The sequence below is a fragment of the Chelonoidis abingdonii genome, chromosome 19 (assembly GCF_003597395.2).
Source record: "Chelonoidis abingdonii isolate Lonesome George chromosome 19, CheloAbing_2.0, whole genome shotgun sequence".
Classification (NCBI taxonomy): domain Eukaryota; kingdom Metazoa; phylum Chordata; order Testudines; family Testudinidae; genus Chelonoidis; species Chelonoidis abingdonii.
The window spans coordinates 34,130,508-34,157,650 of NC_133787.1; the positions used below are offsets into that span (position 1 = coordinate 34,130,508).

Sequence of the window (27,143 nt, forward strand, 5' to 3'; positions counted from 1 at the left end):
TGCTTCTATTTGAGACAATTTTCTTCCCATGAGTAACAGTAGTTCAGACTTCTTCTGGTAAATTATTTTGCTTCCCATGTAGCACTCAGACCATATAAAGCAAGAAAAAGTTGAGTTTGACTTCATCCATGTTTAATAGTCTTATTTTCAGCACTATCTTTTGTACATTGGGTAGCATTTTACATCCACTTATCATAGCAATGAATGACTACCCAATGTAGAAAAGATAGATGGAGGAAAATCAGGCCTTTAATATTTCTGAATGCCAAGAAACTTGAGAGTATCTGGAGGATACAATACCAGTGATTCTGCCTGTGTATGCTCTGAAAGTGTTCATAGGATTTAAACTTCACTTTCTTTTGCATTTGTTTCATTCACTAATGTTCTTAACCTCTCGAAGAACATGTCAAGTTAATTGTCAAAGTGGCACTCATTTAAGCCATAAGACTCCATTTAGTGTCAGAGGAAATAATTCAGCTAAATCTTCAGGAACTGCTTTTAAAAATGTTGTCTCGATATTGTTTGCTTCTCTGACAGTAGAGGGAAAGATCTAGAATAAGTATAAACTTGATATTTTTTTTCAGTGCATCAAGTAGTTACTGACCAATCTCCAAGATAAAACAGTTTTCTTGTCTCCTAAATGTATGGGGGGCTATAATTATTTTGAAAAGTTCTGTGGCAAAAAGGGCAGTGGTAAATAACATAAAAGGAAAAATACAAGCTTGAGACAAAAGAAAAAAAATGTCCTCTGTGTGTGTGGGGAACATGCACTGATTTCACCTAACCTTTACTGAAAGAAGAGCATATAGCACAGATCTCAAATATGGATTATAGATTCATAGACTCTGGGACTGGAAGGGACCTCGAGAGGTCATCGAGTCCAGTCCCCTGCCCTCACGGCAGGACCAAATACTGTCTAGACCATCCCTGATAGACATTTATCTAACCTACTCTTAAATATCTCCAGAGATGGAGATTCCACAACATCCCTAGCATTATTCCAGTGTTTACTCCACCTGACACTTAGGGAACTTTTTCATATGTCAAGCCTAATCTCCTTGCTTGCAGTTTTAAGCCTGCTTCTTGTATCTACTATTTCAGAGGCAAGGTGAACAAGTTTTCTCCCTCACCTCCTGATACACCACCTTTTTAGATACCAAACTGCTATCATGTCCGTCTCAGTCTATCCTTTTTCCAAACTAAATACCCAAATTCTTCCAGCCTTCTTGCATAGTCGTGTTCTCAAGACCTTTATCATCTCTTTTGCTCTTTCTGGACCTTCTTCCATTATTTGCTCCACATCGTTTCTTGAATCCGTCCCGGAACTGACACAATACTCCACTGAGTGGCACGCAGATAGAGCAGAAGAATGACTTTGTCTTTGTCCTTGTCTTACAACACACACTGTTCAATGCATAAACCCAGAATCACGTGTTTGCTTTTTATGCACATAATCAACTGTTGACTAATATTTAGTTGTGGCCACTATGACCCCGTAGATCTCTTTCTCTCAACTCATTCGTAGACGTCTCTTCTCCATTCTGTATGTGTGAACTGATATGTCTCCCTAAGTATGACATTTGCATTTGTCTTATTGAAACTTCATGCGGTTTACCTCAGACCATTCAATTTATATTTGGTTGATGCCCTTGTCCTCAAGCAGTTGCATCCTCTATTTGGTATCGTCTGCAAACTTAATAAGCGTACTTTCTATGCCAACATCTAAGTCGTTGATGAAGATAGTGAACAGAGCCGGTCCCAAAACAGACCCCTACGGAAACCCACTTGTTATACTTTTCCAGCAGGATATATATAATATATATCCCAATCCATAAATTTCACTTAAATGATTATTTATATTTAGTAGTTACTCTTTCATCTCCCAAGTGGACTCATAGAAATATATTAATTCCCTTCTAATCTTCTTGTCTCTCTAACTCTGTTCTTAAGGTTAATGGAAATTTTGCCATTGACTTCGGTGGGAGCAGGATTAGACCTTCTAAGGGTGCATCTACAGTACGAAATTAATTTGAATTTATTCTATTTGAATTTTCGGAAGTGATTTTATACAATCGGTGTTGGGTATCCCCACTAAAGCGCATGAATTCGGCAGAATGCGTCCACAGTACCAAGGCTAGCATCGAATGTCGGAGCAGTACACCGTGAGAAGCTATCCCACAGTCCCCGCCGTCCATTGGAATTGTGGGTTAAGCTCCTAGTGCATGATGGGGGAAAAACATTCTTGCAGCTGTTCTGAGTGTGCCCCATCACCCACTCCTCCCTCCGTGAAAGCTATGGCAGATGCCATACTGCCAGCAGACGGTGCCATATGGTGCACCGCCTGTCTCCTGGTATTATGAATCCGCCTTGCATATCCTGTTTCTATCTACTCTCTTATCTAACCATTTCTCGCCTTTTTTTGGCTACTGTGAACCGAACAGCACAGCTTCTGCCACAAACTCTGCTCTCCTGCTCTTGCATCGCCAGCTAATTTTTCTATGTCATCTGCCCTGGGCTTGAGTGCAAGCTACAGAAGGCAACAATTCCCCGCCACTTTTCAGCCATTGTGAACTGAGCTTCACAGCTTCCACCACTTTTTCCATGTTGTCGGTCCTGGGCTCGCATGCAAGCTACAGAGGGCAACAATTCCCTGCCATTTTTCGGCCTAAGCTTCACAACTTCCACTGCAAACTCTGCTCAGGCTTCCGCCACAAACTCTGCTCTCCTGCTCTTGCAGCTCTAGCGAGCTTCCCGACTCTGTGAAAGCTACAGAAGACAACCATTACCACCATTTATCAGCCATCTTCAACAGAACAGATCTCCTACGTTTCGTGCCCTTTTTCCAGGATTACCCATGCAGGCGCCATGGAGCGGCAATCATGGAACTCACTCAGATCTCCGCTGCAGTTTTGACCATTGTAAATACCTCACGCATTATGCAGCAGTACGTGTACCTGCAAAACTGGACAAGGATGCAATGACGGCGCGATTACTATACTGATGAGGACATGGACACGGACCTTCCTAGAAGCATGGCATGTGGTGATTGGGAGATCATGGTGGCATTGGGCCAGGTTCATGCTCTAGAACACCTATTCTGGTCCCAGGAAACAAGCACAGACTGGTGGGACCACATAGTGTTGCAGGTGTGGGATGATTCCCAGTGGCTGTGAAACTTTCATATGCGTAGGGCCACTTTCATGGAACTTTGTGACTTGCTGTCCCCTGCCCTGAAGCACAAAGACACCAGAATGAGAGCAGCCCTCACAGTTGAGAAGTAAGTGGCCATAGCACTGTGGAAGGTTGCAATGCCTGACAGCTACCGGTCAGTCAGGAATCAGTTTGGAGTGGGCAAATCTACTGTGGGGGCTGCTGTGATCCAAGTAGCCAGTGCAATCATTGACCCAGCTGCTATCAAGGGTAGTGACTTTGGGAAATGTGGAGATCATTGTGGATGGCTTTAATGCACTGGGGTTCCCTAAATGCGGCAGGGTGATAGATGGAACGCATATTCCTATCTTGGCCCCGGCACACCAGGACGACCAGTACATAAACTGCAACGGGTACTTTTCCATGGTGCTGCAAGCACTGGTGGATCACAAGGGATGTTTCACCGACATCAGTGTGGGATGGCTGGGAAAGGTGCATGATGCTCGCATCTTCAGGAACTCTGGTCTGTTTGAACAGCTGCAGGAAGGGACTTACTTTCCAGACCAGAAAATTACTGTTGGGGATATTGAAATGCCTATAGTTATCCTTGGGGACCCAGCCTAACCCTTAATTCCATGGCTCATGAAGCCATACACAGGCATCCTGGACAGTAGTAAGGAGCAGTTCAACTATAGGCTGAGCAAGTGCAGAATGGTGGTAGAATGTGCTTTTGGACATTTGAAAGTGCGCTGGTGCAGTTTACTGACTCAGTTAGATCTCAGCACAACCAATATTCCAATTGTAATTGCTGCTTGTTGTGTGCTCCACAATATTTGTGAGTAAGGAGGAGAGATTTATGGTGGAGTGGGAGGTTGAGGCAACTCTCCTTGTGGCCAATTTCACACAGCCAGACAACAGGACGATTAGAAGAGCGCAGCAGGGCGTGCTGCACATCAGAGAAGCTTTGAAAGCTAGTTATATGACTGGCCAGGGTACGGTGTGACAGTTGTTTGTTTCTCTTGAAGTTACCTGCCCCCTATATATATGAAAGAAAATAAAGTCAAAATTGTTTAAAAACTGTTCTTTATTATTTGTTGCACGACACATTGAGAGAAATTGGAAGGTAGACGGGGGGAGGAGAGGGCATTGGGTTGGGGGATGGAGGAGGAGGGAAGGACAAGTCCAGAAACCAAATCAAAGTTCGCATATGCCAGCTTTCTGCTGCTTGGGCATTCCTCTGGGGCTGAGTGTGTGGGTCCCCGTAACCTCCCCCCCTCATGTTCTTGGGCCTCTGGAGTGAGGAGGCTATGGAACTTGGGAGGAAGGAGGGTGGTTATACAGGGGCTGCAGCAGCAGTCTGTGGTCTTGCTGCCTTTCCCGCATTAGATCCACCATACAGCGGAGCATGTCGCTTTGCTCCCCCATGAGCTAGACCATAGCATTCTACCATCTCTCATCGCGTGCGTCCCTCCTCTCTTCGTGTTCCTGTAATGCTTTACAGGACCCAGCAATTGTATGCCTCCACGCATTCAGCTGGACCCTATCAGTGCAGGAAGACTGCATGAGCTTGGCGAACATGTCATCCCGAGTTCGTTTTTTCCACCTTCTAATGTGGCCCAACCTCTGGCATGGAGTACATAGGGGCCATGTTGAAACATTTGCACCTGCAGGAGGAGAAATAGGGAAGGTAGTATTTTAAAAGATACATTTCAGGGAACAAAGGGGACACTCCTTCTCAGTGAAACAGGCAATTCATGGTACACAGCACATGTTCTTTCTCTATAAGTTAGCATTTTGCCTCTTAAACTGAAGTGTCTGCCACTTTGGTGTGAGTAAGCCATCACACATGGCCGGGCAACAGAATTCAGCTTGCAGGCAGCCTAGGGATACCCGGGGTTCTGCTTCTTCTACATTCATTTCAATGCTTTCAAACTGCTGGGCCTCCTTTCCCATAGCAAGCAATGCCTGGTCAGTTTGCCATATAAAATGAGGGCCTGCGGGCTCTCTGGGATGATCACTTCACACAACCATCCCCACCCCCACTCCCTGCAACCACCGCATGGCTCCGATGAGGCTCTGAGCAGGGATGAGCCATTTAAGCGAAACGCGAACAGCTCAGTGTGGCTGGGTTTCCCCCCTGCCTCCCACCACGTGGCTCCAATCAGGCTCTCACTCACCAGAAGTACCTTCTCCAGGTCGTGGTCTGGGAGCCCACCTTGGGAGTGGGGGCAGGCTGTTGGCTCCAGCGTTAAGAATAGTTCCTGGCTAGGGGGACAAATGGATTTCCCACTTGCTGCTTGTGCACTGTCTTCCTCCTCCAATGACTCTTCCTCCTCGCTCTGTGTAACTCCCCCCTTGCAGATGTCCACAGACAGTGGTGGGGTAGTGGTGGCGTCACCCCCCATAATTGCATGTAGCTCACGGCAGAAGCAGAATGTAAGGGGCTGTGACCCAGAGCGCCCATTTGCCTCCCTGGCTTTTTAGTACACTTGCCTGTTCTCCTTGATTTTTTTACGACACTGCTCTGTGTCCCTGGAGTAGCCTCATGGCCCTGGAGACTTTCGCGTACGTATTTGCATTTCTTTTTTTGGAATGTAGTGCTGCCATAACAGACTTGTCTCCCTAGCATGCGATGAGATCCAGTACCTCCCATTTGGACCATGCTAGAGCTCGTCTGCGAATCCGGGACTGTGTGATCTCCCGTGATGGTAAACTGTGCTGATAGTCACCTGTGCTGATGGTGACCAAATGGGAAATGAAATTCTAAAGTTCCTGGGGCTTTTCCTGCCCACCTGGCTAGTGCATCGGAGTTTAGAGTGTTGTCCAAATCAGTCTCAAGGGAGCATTCTGGGATAGCTCCTGGAGACCAATAATGGTGAATTGCATCCACAATACCTTTAACCCAGGACTGCAGTCTTGATTTAAGCACTACTCCACTTCCGAAGTGGAGTACCAAAATCGGATTAAAGAGCCCTTTAAATCGAAAAAAAAACGGTTTGGTTGTGTAGACAGAATCTTTTTTTTTTAATTAACTTGGCTAATTCCAAAATAACAGACTAGTGTAGACCAGGCCTAAGAGACCATGGTAGAATTTAGGCTTTTACTGCAGATCACTTAAGAGATCTCATGCTGGTGCCAACTGGATTTCTGGCAGTAAGTGCTGCTGACCTGCTGAAGTTTTATTGATCCAAATGGAACAATACTTTGCAGTAGTGTGCCGCTTCTCATTTCTTTTCTGCCTCCCTCCTGGAAAAAATAAAATAAAATAACTCCCTTTTCAATCCTAGATTTTGTCATTTATTTTGTAGTGACTAGTTGTGAATCTGCTAGACTCTTATCAAAACTCTTCCATCTTTGAAAACTGCATGGCTCCTGACTAAAGGAATGGAAAACCAGCAAATGGACAGGTAGCAGAAAAAGCCGATCCAGCTGGAAGGATGGATATAAATAATTGGCATGTACAGAAGTTTGATAGAGTTTTACAGCCAAAACCTCCTCTAAGTGCATCATAAAAGCACCTCCAGCTCTTCTTGTGTTGATTAGCTTCTGACACACAATTGCTACAGTTAAAACATTTTTACTGATTTGCATATGTCGGCAAATCTTCCAACAGTGATATCCTGATTATGCTAGTGTGTTAGTCCCAGATATGATGTATTATTCTTTGGCTGTAGGAATAATACAAATCAGCACAGCCTCTGGGCCTATTTAACCATAGCCCTAATTACTTCTAAATGAAAATTACATTTTGGAATATAGAAAATTTTGGAAAGCCATATAATAAAGCTAATATAATATATTTTGCACTATTATAGCATTCTTCAACAACCTGAAGAGTACAACTTTATTATTTTAATTTGATTAGTCAATGTTGTTGTTCTGCTTAGCTGCTATTTCATGCAATGACTCTTCAGTGTCTTCCCTGAAGTTTACCAGTTATTGCCCTTATTTTTGCACACAAGCAATTAATTAGTGACTTGTATTTTTCAGTAGCAAGGGACTGGCAAGCTGAATTTTGACTTTTTTGGGGGGGTGGGGTGGCGGCTGTGTTTTGATCATATTATTATTGCATTGTGATGAAAGCTAGCTTTCTAAATCATTATCCTGACAAGTATCATAAATCTCTAACAAATAAATGTCCCCACTTTCATGGCATGATGTCAAGCATAATAAAAGATGTCCCCAGAATCTGTATGCAAAAGGAACAAAATAGGCACCTACAGCCAGTTCAGCTCCAAGCCTGAAAACTGCTCCATGCAAGCAGAGGGATCAGCACAGCACTTTACATGACTGGCGCCTTAGCACCAAAAGTGGTGCTCTCGTTTATAAGCAAAGTGACCAATTTCCCTTATAGTGCATGATATAGAACAGTGTTAACATGTTTTTTTCATTGTGCTGGGTATTATTGATGTACCTGATTCACTTTCATTCATGAGAAACATGGAGTAAATATTGGGTGAATATTATTGATCTGTCATTGGCAATAAAGACCACTTAAGCCAGTGGGAACCCTGTGTTAGGACAGCTACCACAGTGGGATGACTTCCTAATCACAGTCCTTGGATTTTATAATCCCGTCTGTTCTGCATAAAAGAAATGTCTGTTTTATAGTGAGATAAAATGAGTGAGGTAATATCTTTATCAGAGCAGCTTCTGTTGATAAAAGAGACACACTTTTGAGCCACATGGAGTTCTTCAGGTCTGGCAAAGGTACTCAGAGTGTCCCAGCTAAATACAAAGTGGAACAGGTTGTTTAGCATAAATAGTTAACACATAGTCTAATAGACCATTGAATGTGAAGTGGCCCATTAACATCCCTGCAGTCAGGACCGGCACTAGAGTTTTTCACGCCCTAGGCGCACAGCCATTTCGCTGCCCCGCACGCAGCTCCTGCGGCTCCGGTGGAGCTGCCACAGCCGTGCCTGTGGGAGGTCCACCGGAGCCGCGCAGGACCAGCATACCGTCCGCAGGCATGACTGTGCAGCTCCACCGGAGCCGCAGACCAATGGACCCTCTGCAGCCACGACTGCGGCAGGTCCACCGGAGCCGCCTGCCACCCCCCCTGACAAAATGCCGCCCCCCGAAAATCCTGGCACCCTAGGCGATTGCCTAGTTCACCTCAATGGAGGCGCCGGCCCTGCCTGCAGTAAAAGGACAAAGGTTGAGGGTTAATGGGTTACAGATTGTTGTAATAAGCCATAAATCCATCATCTTTATTAAGACCATAGTTTTTAGGGTCTAGCAAAGTTATGAATTTAAGCTCCCAGGCTCATTTTGAAGACATTATGCAGGTTTCCTGTGAGGTCCAAGAGGTCAGATATGAAGTGATCATTCTGTGAAAAGGGTTCATCCATGGATGACATGGTAGTATTGTCTTTTATCATTTTTCTTTGTGAGCTCATTCAAGAGTTTAGTGATTGTCTGGTTTTACCATGTCACTGTTATTAGGGCATTTAATGCACTGGAGGAGGTACCCTACATGTTGTGGTAGGCATGTGTAGGACCTAGTAATGTAGGACCTAGTGATGTTGTAGGAGGTAATGATCATTGTAGCAGTGGAGATATGGCTGCAGGTTTTGCATCTGTTGTTCTGGCAGGGTCTGGTGCTGCTTTGAGGTGGTGGGTCCTGGTCTGTGGGGAGCTTCCTTCTGATGAGCTTGACAAGGTTTGGGGAAGAGGGAGGTTGTTTGAGGGCCATAAGAGGGGGTTTGGGAAAGACTCAGTATTATTCATGTATCAGTTTGACAAGAAGGAGATCAAACATTTTCCTTGGGATTAGGGCTTGTCAAAAATCTTTGAATTTTTTCTTGCCAATAACTGATTTTGTCAAAAATGAAATTTTGGTTTGAAAATGTCATTTTGATTCCCCCCTCCATTTTTACTTGAAATTTCAAAAAAAACCACCAGTTTTCTTTTTGTCAAATTTGAGCCAAAATTATCATTTTGTTTTTGAAAACTGAAAAATATTCATAATTTCAGATTTTTGTTTTTTGCCTTGTTTTCTTGTCCTTGAATTCAGGAATAGGAGTGATGTCTAGGCTTTTTTTTTTTGTATTTGATTTCAGAATTTGGTTAGCACTGTGTTTTATTTTTATTTATTTATTTATTTATTTCAAAAAAAGGATTGTTCCATTTTGAATCCTGCAAAACAGAAACAATTTCAAAATTTCAAATATTTTAATGAAATTGTTTATCCAGTTTTCAACCAGCTTTACCTGTGACCCTTGTTTTAATGGCCTTGATGACAACTAGCAGGAAAGCATAGCATGAGGCATATGAATCTATGTGGTATTGATCAGATTTTTGTTTTTAATGTATATTTTCTGTTCCTTCTGCCTCAAGCAGGAATGGTGGCTAAAGAGGAGATTTTCAAAGAAAAAAGTGGAAGCAAGGTGTCTAAATTCAAGGTTTTGGGGGCAAGGATTGTCTTATCATTCTGTGTTTATACTGCCCCTAGTAAAGTGTGGTCCTGATCCATGATTGCAGAGCTGGCAGGCCACACAAATGAACACTTGCTGTACCCTCCTAACCAATGTATGATCTCCCCTGTCAAACCAGAGCGCCAGGATGGTTGCGCATCCTGCTAAATGCTTCCCAGCACTCCTCAGAGGGTACTCTATTCTATTCAATGCAGGCCTGTGCCTCGAAAGCACACTCTGTTCCAAAAGCAATATCAGCATGATACAATTTATATTGTACCTATAATGCAATTATGCTGCAGTCAATTTATAAATCCAGCTAACTAAGTGCCACTCTCAACATTGCCCCTTGGTAGTCAGAAAGGGGAATTTAAGTGAGGTTTTTGTTATTGTTACTAGTATATTTGTTCTTATTAAATTATAGTGTATTTAGGTTAAATTTCCTAATTACATTTTAAGGCTATGGATTTAACTAAGAATCTACCAGAGCATGACAGCTTGAGCTTGTATCTTCAGAATCTGTGTGCACTACGGGGGGTGGTTTATGGCCTGCAGCACAGGTAGCATATAATCATTGCTTTGGTAACAGCATTTCCATCCAGATACATACTTATGCATTTGTATCGTCAAATGTTTAATTAAAGAAAACTTGTCCACCACTCTTAGTTCCCCACCCGAACAACGTAAGTCAAATATGAAAAGAGTGCAAATATAATGGAGCAAAGATTTTTCTTTCTTTCTGTAATTCAAACATGGCTTTTTAATAGCATATTTTGAAGGCTGCTGGTGGATGATTATTGGTGTTTTTAACCAAATGAGGGGTTCAAGTTGTGTCCTGAGCTTCGTCCATAGACTAGAACAGGAGTGGGCAAACTATGGCCCGCAGGCCATTTTAAGCCAGCCCACAAGAAGCACCATGCAGCTTGGCCCTGCTCTGGCTGGGGTGCAGAATTGGAGTCGCATCATGTGACTCAGCCCCGCTTTGGCTACTACACACTCCAGTGGGAGCTGCAGTGACGGTGCCTGCGGAGGTGGCAGTGTGCAGAGCTGCCTGGCCACCCCTCCGCATAGGAGCTGGAGAAAGGACATGCCACTGCTTCCAGGAGCCACTTGAGGTAAATGCCACTCAGAGCCTGCACCCCCTGAGCCTCTCCCCACGCCCCCAACCTCCTGCCCCAGACCTGATCCCCCTCCCGCTCTCCAAACCCCTCAATCCCAATGCAGAGCACCCTCCTGCACCCCAAACCTCTCATCCCCAGAGCCCGCACCCCCAGCAGGAATCCACACTCCTTCCCACACCTCTGCCCCAGCTCTGATCCCCCTCCTGCCCTCCAAACCCTTTGGTCCCAGCCCAGAGCACCCTCCTACACCCCAAATTCCTCATCTCCAGCCTCACTCTTGAGCCCGCACCCCCTCCTGTACTCCAACCCCAATTTTGTGAGCATTCATGGCCCCCCATACAATTTCTGTTCCCCGATGTGGCTCTCAGGCCAAAAAGTTTGCCCACTCCTGGACTAGAAGATGCTGGGGAAAGAAGAACTTTCTTTTTGAGTGGTTCTCCCTGGCCAGCATCCAAGCAGAAATAACATGCATGTAGAATTCCTTGGCTAAAAGATTGTATTATTGTGATCCAGATTTCAAAGTTAGCCAAGAAGGGTAAGGAAAATTGGTGAAAATATGTGGGATTGCTGCTACTTGAACCATCTCGTAATATGTAATTAAATAAACAACAAGCAAGTAGGTTATTTTATTGAGAAAATTGCTTACCATTCAGACATAATATTTCTTATGAAAGATGTGTTGAAAGAAGTTAGCACCCAAGCTTTATGTGTCAGCACTTAAAGATGTATTAGCATGATGGGCTGTAATTGCTTTTTTGGAGCAGCAGAATCTTGCCACTGATTCACAAATTTACATACACCTTTACCTCGATATAACGCTGTCCTTGGGAGCCAAAAAATCTTACCGCGTTATAGGTGAAACCGTGTTATATTGAACTTGCTTTGATCCACCAGAGTGTGCAGCCCCCCTGTCCCCCTCCTGAGCACTGCTTTACTGCATTATGTCCAAATTCGTGTTATATCGGGTCGCGTTATTTCGAGGTAGCAGTGTACCTGTAAAAGGGCTTTGACATGATGGAATGTAAAGGCTCCTGTCAAAAATCCAGATACTATGAAGTTTCCAAGTGGGTCTTATGACCTGCAGTCACACTATCATAAAAATCACAAGTTCAGATTTATACAGTAAAGCTCCTATGAACTTCAGGGATCAGTAATCCAGGAGGTGGTTCTTTTATGCAGTAGACCATATGTACAAGCTTTAAAAAGGATGCCAGCATGTTTACCATTACTACTACTCCTCATGGTAACCTGTCTATCTTGAACTGTGATTTTTGGGCCAAGTAGAAAAAATGCCTAAGCTTTGACTCATTAATGTTGTGTGCTGAAGCAATTGATCTGAGTTTCATCCATAAAATGAAATTTTCTGATTGCTTGTTATCCCTTGCATGTCATCCAAATCCTCTCTCATATGGTTTATGTTACATGGTTGAACTACAGCACACTGTGTAGTTAAAGACATAATGCAATCTACAGGTTGTGTGTGTCTACTTGTAATGGTATCCCCTCTAGTGGTTGGCCTACAAGATGGATAATGACCTACCATTGCTGCCACCCAGAAAAGATCTCTATTAGCTCCGGTGAAAGAGGGCTGTGTGTATGGAGCTTAAGGTCACCTAAATTTTAGTTTCAGTTCTCCAGATGTCTCATGGGTATGTGATTTAACTAGTAACTAAGTCTGTTGTGTTCTATGAAGTCCATGGATTTGGTACAAACAGTACACTGAGTGGCCAATATGTCTATAAATATAGCGAAATCTGCCTTTGCCACATTCATCCATGAGCACATCAAAAAAGCATGAGGCCCATAAAGTATGATGGGGTGAAGGAGTGTTGTTGAAAGAAATTTGGGCTATTGGGTTTAGTCAGTGCAGGTCAGCAGTGCACGTCCAGTTGCTGACAGCAGTTCTATACGTAAATGCACAAAGAGCAATATTGATGCAATTTTTGTCCTCATTTCTGCTAACATATGGCCACTTAACTGTTGACATTATATTGTTGTTTTGGACAAATTTTATTTGAATTGCTAATAAATTATGAAAAACACCTCAATTTGGAATTATTGCATACACAGACATGTACTTAGAAAACAGCCGAAGCAATAGCAGAGAATAAATTATCCTCAAATGGTTCTGTCATCAGATTACACAGCATAATATATAATTAGATAGTTCTGACAATACTGCAACTCCCACTACGTGTGCTCATTTTAAAAAAAGGGACCAATGCAGGCATGGAAAAGTGAAGCAGAGAAAACAAGCTGTATCAGAGTCCAGCAGTTGGCATTCACACACTTTTTCTGACTACAGAGCAACATCACTGAGTACTGAAAGAGGTAGGCAACAGGGTATGAAACACCGTAGTGGTCACATGCAGATTTATATCCAAGCATTATCAAACTTAACAGCAAGCTACCAGCCTCTGAGTTCAGTCCATAGGAGAGGATGTAAAAACATCCTGCTGAATGGATGTAGGGAATAAAAGATGGAGCTATTCAGGAGTCCTAAAGAAAAAAATACATATGTTCCCTTTTTTTTCTGAGGGGTTTTACTGCTTTTATGTATTCTAATGGGAAGGCACATCAGGCAGTGGTTTTGAAGGCAATATGAAAGCCCTTTTGGATTACTGATTTTCCCCAGAGGTGCTTACTAGTAGTATCCTGTCAACTAATGTGATAAACTTACAATAAAGGTCTTATCAGTGGCTTCCATATTTCATCACTAATATTTCTGTTGAAATGGAGAATTCAATTAATAGTAGTGGTGTGTCATCACTACTGGTACAGCACACACTCTGCATCATGCTAAACTGAGGGACCAAGAATCGGCTGTGCTAGTGAACTGAATGGCACAGACAAGGTATAGAGTTAAAGGACTGCAATAGAGAATTAAACTACACCGGCTTTACATCTGGGCATGTAATGCAATACAGCCGTTCTATTCACTCATGTTTTTAAACACATTCACTTTATTCACCAAAGCTTGCTGGAAAAGAGAGAGAAACTGTTTGTTTCCGTTTATTCACTGAAATTTTCCAACTATCCTTGTTTTCCACAAACTTTTTGACAATCATATTTTACTGGTGCAAATGTCAAAACTTCATGTAAGATGAATTATAAAAAAGTCAAATTGTCCTGTAAAACTATTGTTATTTAGGTAAGTGGTGGGCAACCTGCGGGCCGCATGCGGCCCATCAAGGTAGTCTGATTGCGGGCCATGAGACATTTTGCTGACATTGACCGTCCACTGGCACAGCCCCTTGCAGCTCCCAGTGACCGCGGTTCACTGTTCCTGGCCAATGGGAGCTGCAGAAAGCATTGGGCTGCAGGGGTGTGCTGGTCGCCACTTTCCACAGCTCCCATTGGCCGGGAAACGCAAACTGCGGCCACTGGGAGCTATGAGGAGCTGTGCCTGTGGATGGTCAATGTCAGCAAAATGGCTTGTGACCCACAATCTGATTACCCTGATGGGTTGCATGCAGCCTGTGGGCCGCAGGTTGCCCACCAGTGACTTAAATTGTGGTACCTCTTAGTGCAAGGCAGTGTACAAATACAGAGCAAATGCCAGTCTCTGCCCTAAAAAGCTCACAATCTAAGACCATATTCAGTCAGAAGTGCTTGTGCCTTCATCTAATCAGATTGCAGAAAAAGTGCAATGTAACTTATGTAACTGGTCACCATTAGCCAACACAGATCAAACCAGCAAATATTTGCTGATCAGTTTAAAAAGAAACAGAAGTTTCAAAATAATCTGTCAAATGCTTTTGGATACCAAAGAAATTCATTTAACTTACTATCTATTGACAATTATTCTGCGGGCAGACACACTGTGTAAATGCATCATATAAATTATTCCTTGTACCGTATTTGCTTGTCCCTGAACCTTCTAGAAAATCTAGAACTAGTTGCAGGACATTGAGGGCTACTATACTGCTGATAGAAGACTACCTACTACCAACAGTAAACAGCACAGACTAATGCTATCGATGGCACAGAGGGAAGCAGAGAATACGATGGCATACAATTTACGATTTTAAAAGCTCTAGGTCAGTGGTTCCCAAACTAGGTTTCATGAAATGTTACAGAGGGTTCTTGGGAAAAAATTCCCTAATGGCAGACAGCGCTGTCCCTAGGAACCCTGGGCAGCCTGGGGCCAGCAGCCCAGAGTCCCTGGACTTCCAAGAGCTAAGCAGATCAAAGCAAGCATATCTATCACACTGAGGAGATTTAAACTTCAAGACTCCTTATAAGAAATGGAAAGGGAGGTGGATATATTTTGCTGTTTTTTAAAATTAAATAGGCAGCTAAACTTTGTTGTAAAGTGTGTTGTTTGCCTGGATTGCTCAAGACTTGAATGCTTGTGTAGGAGGAACTGTTTGAGTTGGCTTCTTAAGTACCTTCATGCTGTTTTACATCTGATAGTCCTTGATGAAACATAGGAGCCTTGTCTTATACCAGGCTTATTCAAAGTGATGCAAGCTATGAAAGTGAGATCTTGGAAGAGAGTTGCCATTTTCGTAGTGTAATAAAAATACATTATTACATAATGTAATAAAAATACTGTAATAAATAATAATTAATAAAGTGTGTAATAAGCATGTCATAAAAACAAATTTTATATTTCCAAGATCACTGCTTTTATAATTTATACTCAGGTAAAGGAGAAAATCCCTGAAAATATTCATTTTTAGGAGGGAGTTTGCAAGACGACATTTTAGTGAACGGGGTTCACAGGTTGTTAAAGTTTGGAAACCGCTGCTCTAAGTTACGCAACCCAAGGGTAAAGCACACGAAACGCAATGTACATTAGTTATTATTTCAGCCCAAACATTTAATCTTGTATTCACTGTCTTGACCTATTTGCATTTTTGCAAATGTGAGGAACAAATATCTCTCTGCTATAATTACCACACTTGTCCCTTTTACATGTCTACAGGCACTTCTCAGAGGCAGTTGTGCTCTCTTGTTTGAGGGTACTTCATCTAATAGTATGAAATGTATATTGGTCTGATTCAAGGATCATATAATATCCACGTTTAGAGAGTGTTTCATTCAAGGACAAAAGGAACTTTTCATGCTGAATTCTTAAGCGCAGAAAATACGGAGTTACATTCCCCACTGATCCTTTTACTTGAACAGTTCATGAGAAGTTCATAGAAGAATTTCTGAAGCTGCCTTTATGTAATATAGGTCCAGCAGGGATGAGGACAGACACAGTTGTTTCAGAATTTCACCTAACTATGGATGAAGCCGCAAGATGTTTGGATAAGCCCCACACAAGGTGAACACTTAGTGAACTTCTAAGGTAAAATCCTGGGCCCATTAAAGTCAGTGGTAATATTGCCATTGACTTCAGTGAGCCAGATTTCCCCCCTAAAGGCAGAAAATGTAGTGTGGAAATCTAATGTGTGAATAGACTTCCTTGTGACATTTCTTGCTGCCAGTTATTCTGGACATATTGCAAAAATGGCTTTTACCCATGGTAGGCACATTTACAACCAGTAATCACATGTCTGGAAAGTAATAAAAATTTAACCAAACTGTGTTTAGTCTTTTTTTTTTTTTTTTAATAAAAGGCCAGATTTTAAAGATGTTTAAAACTCCCATGGGTACTTGGGTGCCTCTGAAACTCCCACTATGGACCTATCTGCATCTTTAACTTTAAAAATATGAACCAAAATGCTTTGCTTAGGCCTGAGATCAGTGTGACTGCATCTTTTCCATTATTTACCCTCAGTGTAGGGTCACCAGACGGCGAACATGAACAATCGGGATGGGATGGGGGGGGGGGGTAATAGGAGCCTATATAAGAAAAAGACCCCCAAATTGGAACATTTGGTCACCTTATGTCTGTGTGATTCTGATTGCTTACATAAGTATCATGGATGTGTTCTGTTACCTAATTGGATGAATGCACATGCACTTCTGCCCCTATACTTTCAGGAGCAAATTCAGTTTGTACTAACAATGAAAGGCTATTTTTAAAATATTGTATGATTTGTTTGTGATTTTCTAGATTGCTTTCATTTGGCATTATTGTTATTTTATAATGTTGTAGACACCTCAGAAGAAACTTACAAAAACAGGGGGTCTTTAGCTCTGCCTTATTCTATCTATATAGGTACATTTGTGGTCCTCATCATTGTAATATCTGAATGTCTCTGTCATTTATAGATTTTATCCTTGCAACACCTTTTCAAAGTAGGGATTAATCTCCCCATTTTACAGATTGGAAACTGAGACTCAGTGTAGATGAAATGGCTCATATCATACAGGAAGTCTGTGGTAAAGCCAGGAATTGAACCCAAATCTTTGGAGTCCCAATCCAGTGATTTAAGCACTAGATCGTCATTCCTCCACATCAGAGAATGCAACAGGTCCATTCCAGCCCATCATATTGTGGTCTCATGCCCAGATTTTTAAAGGTATTTAAACATGACAATTCTCAACATTGCAACACCCAAGTGATTTAGGAGCATAAATCACATTTTAAGGGATTTAGGCACCTATGAGCTCAAATCTCATTGGCAGTTGGGATTTAAGCTCTGAAGAGCCGAAATCACTTTTGAAAATGAGATTTAGGCTTCTAAAATAGTTATGCGTTGCAATGCTGAACAAAGCAACACCTAAATACCTTTAAAAATCTGGACTTCAGGGCCTAAATTCCCCAGCTCCTCAGGAACATGCTGTCATAGTAGAGCTGACTTGCACAGCCAGACTGATATTTGCTACCCAAGACTGCAATACTTGTTCCAGTGTCTTCACAGCCATTCCATGTTGTTGGTTATAGAGTCTTTGTGCAATACAATCTGAGTAACCTCTGTTGTAACTTCAGATTCCTGTAACAGAGAAAGGCATATCCCAGCATGCTTATTTAGATTGCTAACCTCAAAGGTACCATTGCAAAAGAGCTGCAATATCAAATTGGCACATATATGTTAGTTCAGTGCTCATTTGGCACGGCCTTCTTCTGTCTCTGGTGGTGCTCAGTATGCTCAATATGCTTCATTTTGCCTTCCTTCTCATTCCGTTCAATCATAAAAGCCAAGACCCCTTGACTCACATGGGATGTGTCTGGCAGCTACCAAGCTCTGGAATGGTTTTCCAGCAGCAGTATCTGGGTCTGTGCCTAGATGCCTGGCTGCTCTTCTATAACCCCTTGGCTACTTCACTGCTAGCTATGAAATTCTTTATGTGGCAAGTGCAGGGTCGTGACACTGATTAGATTTTCATGTCCATATTGTCTCCACTGTTCTGTATAAAGATCTTCCCCACTAACCAGCTGCCAGCCACAGACATTATGTATGTGTGCTAAACATCCTCAGGAGATGTTCTTTGGAAGACTTAAAAAATATTTCCCAGAAAATATGTATATAAATACACATACATACACCCACACTACTTTAAAGATGAAGCCATTTCAAATATTTTAACTTGTTTTTTTAGTCATGTAAGTCAATTGCACTTTGTGGCGGGGTGGGACTCACCATCATGGCGCCCCCTGCTGGATGTCTCGGGGATCAGCTCTGCCTGCCAGTGCCCCCTCTTCTGGTGGCATCTTGCTGCTGTCACTTCTGCTCCCAGGACCCACGTCACTCCTAGGAGTGTGGCATCCCCTTCATGACACAGCCCTCTGGCTGTGCCGCACTCTGTGCCCCCACTTCTGGGGGAAAGTCACAGTCACTTAGTCCAACCACTTCCTCAGTGGCAAGTGGGGGTGGGGAGGGAACCTGGGCCCGCCTTCTACTCCAGGTCCCGGCCCAGGGACCCTGTAGATGGCCACTGCTTGGGGTGTCCCCTCAGATTCCTTGGTAGATTTCCCTGGGCCAGTTCCCTGCAGCCGCAGACTCTCTTTGCCCTTGCCTCAGCCTGCAGACCCCTTCAGCCTGCCAGGAGCTGTCTTTAGCTCCCTGGGTCTCTGCCTGCAGCAATTCTCTGTCCAAGGTGCTTGCTGCCTTCAGCCTGTGTTGCAGCCAGCGCACCTCCCTCCTCAAGCTCCAGGGAGCAACTGAAGCTTTTCTGTTCTACAGCCTTTCTTATATGGGTCAGCCTGGCCCTGATTGGCTATTCCTCGCAGCCCCCCTCTGATTGGCTGTCTCCTGCACAGCGTCCCAAGGGCTCTATTAACCCTTTAGAAACCAGTGTGGGGCAGGCACCCCATCAAACACACACATTAAGTCAAATTCTCTCCCATTCTGTAACCCTGCTACATCTCTCCAGAGATGCCATAAACCATGAAGCCCTTCTCAGCTGAGGATTTCCCAGCTAAGGGAGGTGGTGTAGCTGGCTCCTCCCCCACTTCCCTGCAGCTTTTGGCATAGAGGGGCATGTCACTAGGAGAAGAGGCACAGCCAAACAGGTTATACTTTGGTGATCCCCATGGACAAATATGCCAGGGGAGGGGCACAGTCTGCTAGCACAGATTAGAACAAACTGAGGCTGTTCTAAGTTTCATTAGTGCTGATGTAGAACTGCCCCAGAACAAGCTGCAATCAGGTCTTTGACACAGCGCAGAATATGGGCCTACATTTATATGTAGGTGAGTAAATGGGTCGACATACACCTATCTGTGACTTACAAAACTCAGTGCTTAAAGTTAGGCTGCTAAACCCATACTTAGGCACCTGAATATATGGGATGATTTTCAAAACTGTTGAATGACCAGCAGGTCCCCTTGAAGTCAATAGAAGGGGGGAAGTCAGTCTTTGTATTCCATAATTTTTGTGGTTTTATATAATGCTTTTCTTAATGAGTGTCTATTTTAAGCCTTTGGGTAGTAGAACCCTCCTTTTGAAAAAGGAACAAAGAATAGTCATCTGAACTCTACCGCAGTATACTCTAACAATATGTAAAAATCTGGTGGGAAAGACAAAGTACTGCTTTTACAGTATCCTGAGCCAAATTGCGGGTTAGCCAATTCTTTTTTTTATTTTTATTTTTGTTTTGTGCATTGAACAGTGCTTTGTAGAGCAATCAGGGAAGATAATATAATCCATTTTAAATTCTCATTACTTTAGAAGTGTTGAATCTCCTTAAATTGTTTCAGGGTTAATTGAGAATTTGCTGCCTTACAATAGACTGGGAATTGTGTAGACTGCCCTGGTTCTTTTTTTTTTTTTGGTTCCTACCTTTGTTGCAATCTTATAAAAACAATAATAAAAGAGAAAAAAAGAGGAGTACAATGAAATAATTATCAGCCTTGTTACTATTCTAGCAACTCATTTTTATGAGAGATAAAGCTCAACTATTGATTAATGTTTAAATGGTTATTAAAGTGGAAGTGCATACACGTTTGATAGACTGTAGCACTCGCTATTCATTAGCGTTTGCTTTCATTTCTTTGCATTTTCCCTACTGGAATCTCTCTGCTCCAAGAGAAGCCAAGGGTGAAAATGTGTTGCCTTCAATGGGAGTAGGATCAGGCTACAGTTTATTAGGGCTGGGAGCTGGAGATCAAAAAGCAAATTCCATATCCTGTGCCATCAGAATAAAGGTTTGAGTCAGATCTCACTTACACCAGTGCAAATGAGAACGACTTTCCCTGTTGCTAATGGAGCTAACCAGGGGTAAATGAGATTAGAATCTGGCTTTACTCGTATAGGCTGGGAAGACAGAATTTAAGGCATGATCCATCTCTTGTGAAAGTCAGTGATAGTCTTTCCATTGACTTTAATAGGATTTATTCTGAGCCCTTTGCCTGGTCCAAAGTCAGCTGAAGTTAATGGATTTCACTGTGGCGATAAATAGGTTAAAGATTATGAAGTGCTCAAATGTTGTGGTAATGGTTTCCATATAAGTACGTGAAATAAATAGAATGTCTCAGCTACATGAAACCAAGGCAAGCCTCCGAAACTGCCATTCACCGTGCTTGCTTCTTTAGGTTGCTGACCCTCAATTCATTTATTTATTTTCTTTTCTGGCACTATTTTCTTCTTGACAATCCACTGCTTTTGGTTGTTTCCCTCAATGGGTGGATGATTTTTAGCAGCAATATCTGCCTAGTGCACCTTTTAAATGAAGGCCTCTCTAAACTCCTGGTTTTTCACAGATATTCATAAAACAATAAACAGGCTTCATGTCAATTGATAGTGATTCAATATACCCATGGTAGACTTGCTGACTGTTATGACCTATAAAGCAATCCATTTCAAGCAGATAAGCATCTCGCTAAAGTGCATATTGATTGTTCAATAGGCATTTCAATTGGAGACTTGATGCATTAAAATATTTAATTAAAAAGGGAATTTGTGTCTGTTATTTCAACTTATTATGGTTAGATTATTTTCAATGTATTTAACTGCATATAGAATTAGGCCCTGATTCTACAAAGAGTTATACATGTAATTTGACTTCAGTTATGCTACTCATAGTGCATAAAGTTAAGCACTAGCCTAAGTCTTTCGAGGATCAGGACCTAAATGATCATGATAAGGAAGAAGGATGGTCTACAATAATGGAGTAGGTATCAGGTCTCCCAAAAGGCAGTGTTTTATATCCATATATAAGTGACTATGGAAGTGGCCTGATTGTTCAAAGTCTGAGCACCTGCAGCTTGAAGTCTGTGGAAGCAGAATAATGCAGATCACAAAGCCCGGAAGGAAGCATGTGAGAGCTGAAGACAAAGCATCCTTGGAGGAGGGGAGCTGGATATGGAACAAACATTTTGAGAAGATCAAGCAGATCCAACATCTGACCATCTTTGGGAAACACAGCAAAACCTTGCTCTTCAAAAAATCCTTTCCACTATAAGAATGACATTTAAAGCACCCTTTTAATTCCTTTCTAATCCTCAACCCCTTAGCAACCAATAAAATAAAATCCAAAATACCCAACAAAAAGACAACAACAAAATAAGCACTATTCCGCCCCACCCCTCACAGAGTTCTGACCCTGAAAAGGGTGTAGTGCTAGAGTTGCGAAGTTCACGCTGAGCTTCACTATTACTATTGGTTGTATGTGGAAGATGGTTCAATCCAACAGTGGAGGGATAGCTTAGTGGTTTGAGCATTGGCCTGCTAAACCCAGCGTTGTGAGCTCAATCCTTGAGTGGGCCCATTTGGGGTTTTAGTTGGGGATTGGTCTTGGTTTGAGCAGGGCATTGGACTAGATGATCTTCTGAGATCCCTAATAATCTATGATGGACAGTAGTATTAAAGTCCTCAGACAGAAGGCAGTCAGCACCCATGAGAAATAGGTTGCCTGTGTTTAAAATTGATTTAGGTGCCTAACTCTGTTTGAAAATGTTGGCCTTCACCTCTCTTTCTGTAAAATGAGTCTAATTATAATCACCTATTTCAAAGCAGTGTCGTGAGGCTTAAGTAACTGTTTTTGAAAGTGCTTAAGAGATTCTCCTAAGAAAGGCAGTCCGTGCAAAGGATTGTCCTTCTGTAATAACATAATCAGTTCAAGTTTAGATATGTGACCAGCTGATGGCTTTTATCTTTTTGCCTAGGTATTCTGTTTATAAGGATCTGGCAGGATGGCTGGAAATTAATCCTACAAATGGTACCATTTTCACCACTGCTGTCCTGGATCGTGAATCACCCTATGTCCACAACAACGTCTATACAGCCCTGTTTCAGGCAATTGACAGTGGTGAGTAATGATTGCTGATAATATTACTGGATTGAAAATGCATTTGATTTTTTTTTCCCTTTGAAGGCCACTTTTCAAAAAAGCACATGCGTAAAGACTTAAGTAATTTTCTGAATTGACCCTTAAGAGTCTAAGATATTTGTAGACAAATAGAGGCACAAAGTAAGTGGGGAGGAAGTTAGACTTCAAACTCAGAATGGCATAGGTTTTGGGGCCTATGCTAGAGACATTTAATCCTACAGAGCCCTCACTGATAATAGTAAACAATGCATGTGATGAATGTACTCGGGTGGTAATAAATCATCTTCATCAGAGTTAATTTCTTCATAATATTTGAGCTGTTATTAAGCCTACGGCACCAATAACAAACTCATCCTGGATATGGTGAATTCTATCCTATTTAACACATAATGACAGTGACAAGAAAAACATAATTAAAACCCCTTGTTAAAATGCAATCTTTTTACATAGTATGTGTATTAAAGTTTCTTCTGTTGAGCATAATCTAAATTAAAGTATGTTGCAAAAATTCACTACAAGTGACTTTTGTAGCACATAAAAATGCAGAGAAAAGCCTGAACATGCCTGCAAATCTCCAGAGCTGAAGGCACAAAATAGAGAGCCTTTCTATGGAATATAACAGCTAATATGCTAACAGTTTTCCACAGCTGCAGTTGCTTTAGCCCTGGTGATGAATTGTAAAATGTTCTTTTTAGGAGAGTAATTTCACATTTTTTGAATCACATGACTTGGCTCAGGAAACGTTTGGTAGGTCTGACAAGAAAAAGGAATCATCTCCTTCAATGCAAAAAAGAAAAAGAATCCTCTGCAGAAGTGATTTACTTGTATATTCATAAATATGTTTCTTTCTTAGTGTAATTTCCATAGAAGAAATGTGGCACTAAACCTACCCCTTTGCCTTTGTTTGCTCACTAATCATTTTTCAAAAATGTGTCTTAATTATAATAGCATCAGAAAGGCTCCAGGGGTCCCCAATATATGTCAGGATTGTGCTCTTGAAAAGGGCAATGGATACTGAAACGACGGATACCGGGGAATTTTTCCCCATAAGAAAGAGTGACCCATCCCACCTCTTCCCACCCCCTCTCCACCCAGCCCGCCTCTTCCCACCCAAATCTGCCTTTTCCTTTGAGCGCACCCTATTCCTGCTCCTCCTCCACCCTCTCAGCACCTCCTGGACACTGGGGGAAGCATCCAAAGAATAGCCACGCAAATGGTGAAATGATGGAAATGTGGATTGGGACTAACATGAATTGGAACACAGTCCCCTTATGATACTAAACAACGGATAAGTGGGAGATGGATGCCGGGGATCCGTTGTAATCTTATATTGAGCCAATAGGAAAACTGGGATCAAATTACTTACAGCTTAATTTTCAGTCGGTGGGGGAACTTGTTGAGGCCAGCAGTGAAAGGGAACAGCCCTTCAGCAAAGGAGGGAGATACTTGGTGAGGAACACCAGATAGCTCCTTCCCTCTTCCCTTGTCAGTTGGAGGGGTACTGATTGGCCAGCATTCCTCAGTTCCCAGGATTTAACCTGGAGTGGGAGCCATATGGTAAGAACCCTGTAACCCCCAAACTGGAACCAATTAAATGCCTGATATAGGAGAGTATGGATGATGGGCGGGTAATGCATCTCCCCTCTATTTAAATTTAATAACAGTTGCAGCCTGCCATGTGTCCTCATTTTGCCACTATGTCTGCGTCAAGGGCAAACCTGTAGACACGCAAGAGACAGGAAGCAGAGGCTTAGAGTTGTATGCAGGAGCAGGGGAAAATTGTCCCACCCATTATCAAAGCGAGAGAAATGAGGGAGCAAAACATTTGAATATTTTCAGGTGCAGATACCTGCCAATGCAGGCAGTCACAGTGATCGTTTTTCTCTATTTTACAAGTATGTAGGTTCTCATGTCACAGTATCTGAGCATCATGGCTGTATGCAAAAGGAATTATACAGACCGCTGCACTGTTGTTTTTTGGTAGTTAACTTCATCAGTAACATCTTTCAAACGGGTGCAGGTAATAACAGATGCTAGGAGGTAGTTGGAATTGGGCGCCTCAGTACAGAGCGAGGTCACCCAGCTATGAAGCACCTGAATACCCCCATGACAACATGCATTCTGACCGGAGAATCTCAGCTCGCTGCTGCCATGATTCTTTGTCAGATATTGGGCAGAATGGATGGACAAGAAGAGGAAAAGTCACTTATGCACTGCTCAGAAAAACAAGAGGAGCAGGTTTCACAGAGGACTGGTACAAAGAACTCTCTCAGAGTACTTGAGAAGCCATATTCAATGGCAGCACATTATTAAGGAAGTCTGTTATGTGTCCATCTGAGGTAATGTTAACATAGTAGTCAATCAACTTTGACATTATCGGACACATCCAAGCAAAGTGAGGCACATCCTACTCCCCTCCTTCCGCTACTGATGGGTCACCAAAAAGTGCTAACCAGCCATGCTGGATTCTGCTCATTTTTTCTAGCCAGTTAACTCTAATGCCCAGTTTGAAAAGCTTTATTAAATGCCATACAGCTAAATAATATATGTAACTTGGTGGTAGAATAATCTAAAATGAATATAAAATTCTTCCAGGACTTTAAAAGAAGGTTAAATTAACTGAATGAAAATCAAATGAAAATACCCTGCATACATTCTTTTTGAGAGCTGCAGTATCCATAAACTCCAAAGGGAAAGGTCATTTTTTCAGTTTACTGAATATATTCTAGTTTAAATCAGTGAATAAGGTTAGAATTATGTGTGATAGTGGCTGTTCTGGGAAGGTTAAAAGCAGTCCAAACAGATTGGGTGGTAAATTGAAAACACAGTGTTATTTCAGCCAGTTCAAATTATGCATGTGACCAAGAGTCTTGGAGCAAGGTGAGAGGGGAGGCAAAAGACATTCAACCACAGTGTCTTTTATTCAAAGGCTGTGTTCTGGCACACACTGTAGGTTTTTTCTCTAGCCATCGCGTGTGGCCACTAGCCAGGAAAAGAGAGCAGTTATTTATCTGATCTTCACTAAATGTGGATTTCGTCCTGCCAATGCAAATATGTTCTCTATCTATTCATAAAACATTATAGGGTTCTTTATTCTGTGATTGATGTGGCCTAAAAAGTAGCATCTGTTTAATTCTGGCTTTGACTAGGTATTGGGTGGAACTTGAACTATCTTCTCACCTCCAAGTCAAGTTTGAGTCACTTGGGGAAGCTTGAACTGCTGCAGACTTTGCCTTAAGTCATAAGCTTAAGCTCATAAAAATAAGTCTGAGAAACGGAATACATGACTTGGGAAGGCACCTGTAGATTTTTAGACATAGAGACTCTGGTCTATTAAAGGAGAAATTAAATGCTGGTGGAAAAGATCATGGAGCAGAGCTAACATAAGTGGAGAGGACTGTGTTTAATCTGAGAGCAGGTTGATAATGGGAAATATACTGATTTAGGTAAACACGGAAAACATCTTAGGCTTCTTCCCAATGCTCCCTTATTGAAATAAATGCTGCAGTAGTCACTCAAAACACTGCAGTATCACTATTATAAAATGTGGTCGTTTGCACCATGACTGTAGGATGCTGTACTATTTTTCATGTATTTATTTTTGTAAGGGCAAGAAGCCTAGTGGGTTTGCAAAACTGGGCTAGAACAACCTTTCAAGAAAATGTTAGCATTTCCTGTTTGAATATGTTGCAGTATCCTTCAATAATCATCCCAAAGACATTATTATTAACTGGAGCATTCTGGGTGATTGCCGGAAAATAGAGCAGCTGGCTATTTTAGCTCATGCTGAAAACTAAGTACAATCTTTCTCATTGGATTTTGAAATTTCCAGTCACAGCCCAGAAAACAAGCAGGAAGTTATCAGTGTGATTGTGGAATGACAAAGTTCCCTTATTTTGTGCTATGATTTCTCAAATATGGTGATTTTTGTTGTCTATTTTAAAAATATGGCTTCTAGTTAGTCTATGTCAGTATAATATCATGTGAAATACCCCTTTTGTTACCCAGGGATGTCAGTTGTAGGTGCCATGATGAGGCTCACAAAACTCAGATAGTAATTACTTCTGATTTGAGCTGAGTCTGTAATAAGCTTCAGCCCCTTGGCATTACTCATGAGGTGCTATTCAGGAGGACCAAAGGGGATGAACACCATCCACAAATGTCCAGCAGAGAATTCCCCCACTTGAGAGAAAAGTGTACCAGTTCCTGTTCTTCTCTCCTCATGGTAGGAGGCGTATTGGGGATGGGCTACATTAAACCAATACTTAACTAGTATAGGGTCCATTGAAGACCCTGCATCAGTGGAACAAGCTGGAACTGCCCTGTATTTATGCAAATATCCATAAGCAATGGTAAGAGGAGAAGAACACGTATGACTGTGTAGAACAGTCTCTACATCCAAAATGATTTCAGTATTTACATTGTGACAAATTAAGCATGAAATGAGTATAGGGAATAAACATGAAGAACTCGGACTATAAGTACATATGCTAAATTATTATTTAATTGGCATCATAGAGACTTAATGGGATAAATCTCATGACTGGAATATTGGAATATTGGTATAGACATGTACAGCTTGTTCAGGAGTTGTTGCATCAAGAATTTATCCACTCTTTCTGAGATCCAGGAGGAGCTGAAGAGGCAGATCAGTTGAAAGTCTCTGGGTAAAAATAAAAGAGGTAAAAAACCAGGAATGATGTTGTGGTAAATGTCTACTATAGAACACAAAATCAGGAAGAGGAGGTGGATGAGGCATTTCTAGAACAAATAACAGAAATATCCAAAACAAAAGAAATAGAAGTAACAAGGAGCTTTAACTACACAGACATCTATTGGAAAA

At 42.0% G+C, this 27,143-nt stretch overlaps 1 protein-coding gene across 1 annotated transcript in view; it reads left to right on the plus strand.

Annotated features, from left to right (window-relative positions):
• Positions 1-27,143, plus strand: part of CDH13 (cadherin 13) — a 738,851-nt gene that overhangs the window by 674,614 nt on the left and 37,094 nt on the right. The window contains exon 11 of the mRNA XM_032766126.2: positions 22,137-22,279. Within this exon, the coding sequence (XP_032622017.1) occupies positions 22,137-22,279 (143 nt within the window). The remainder of the gene's footprint in view (positions 1-22,136; positions 22,280-27,143) is intronic.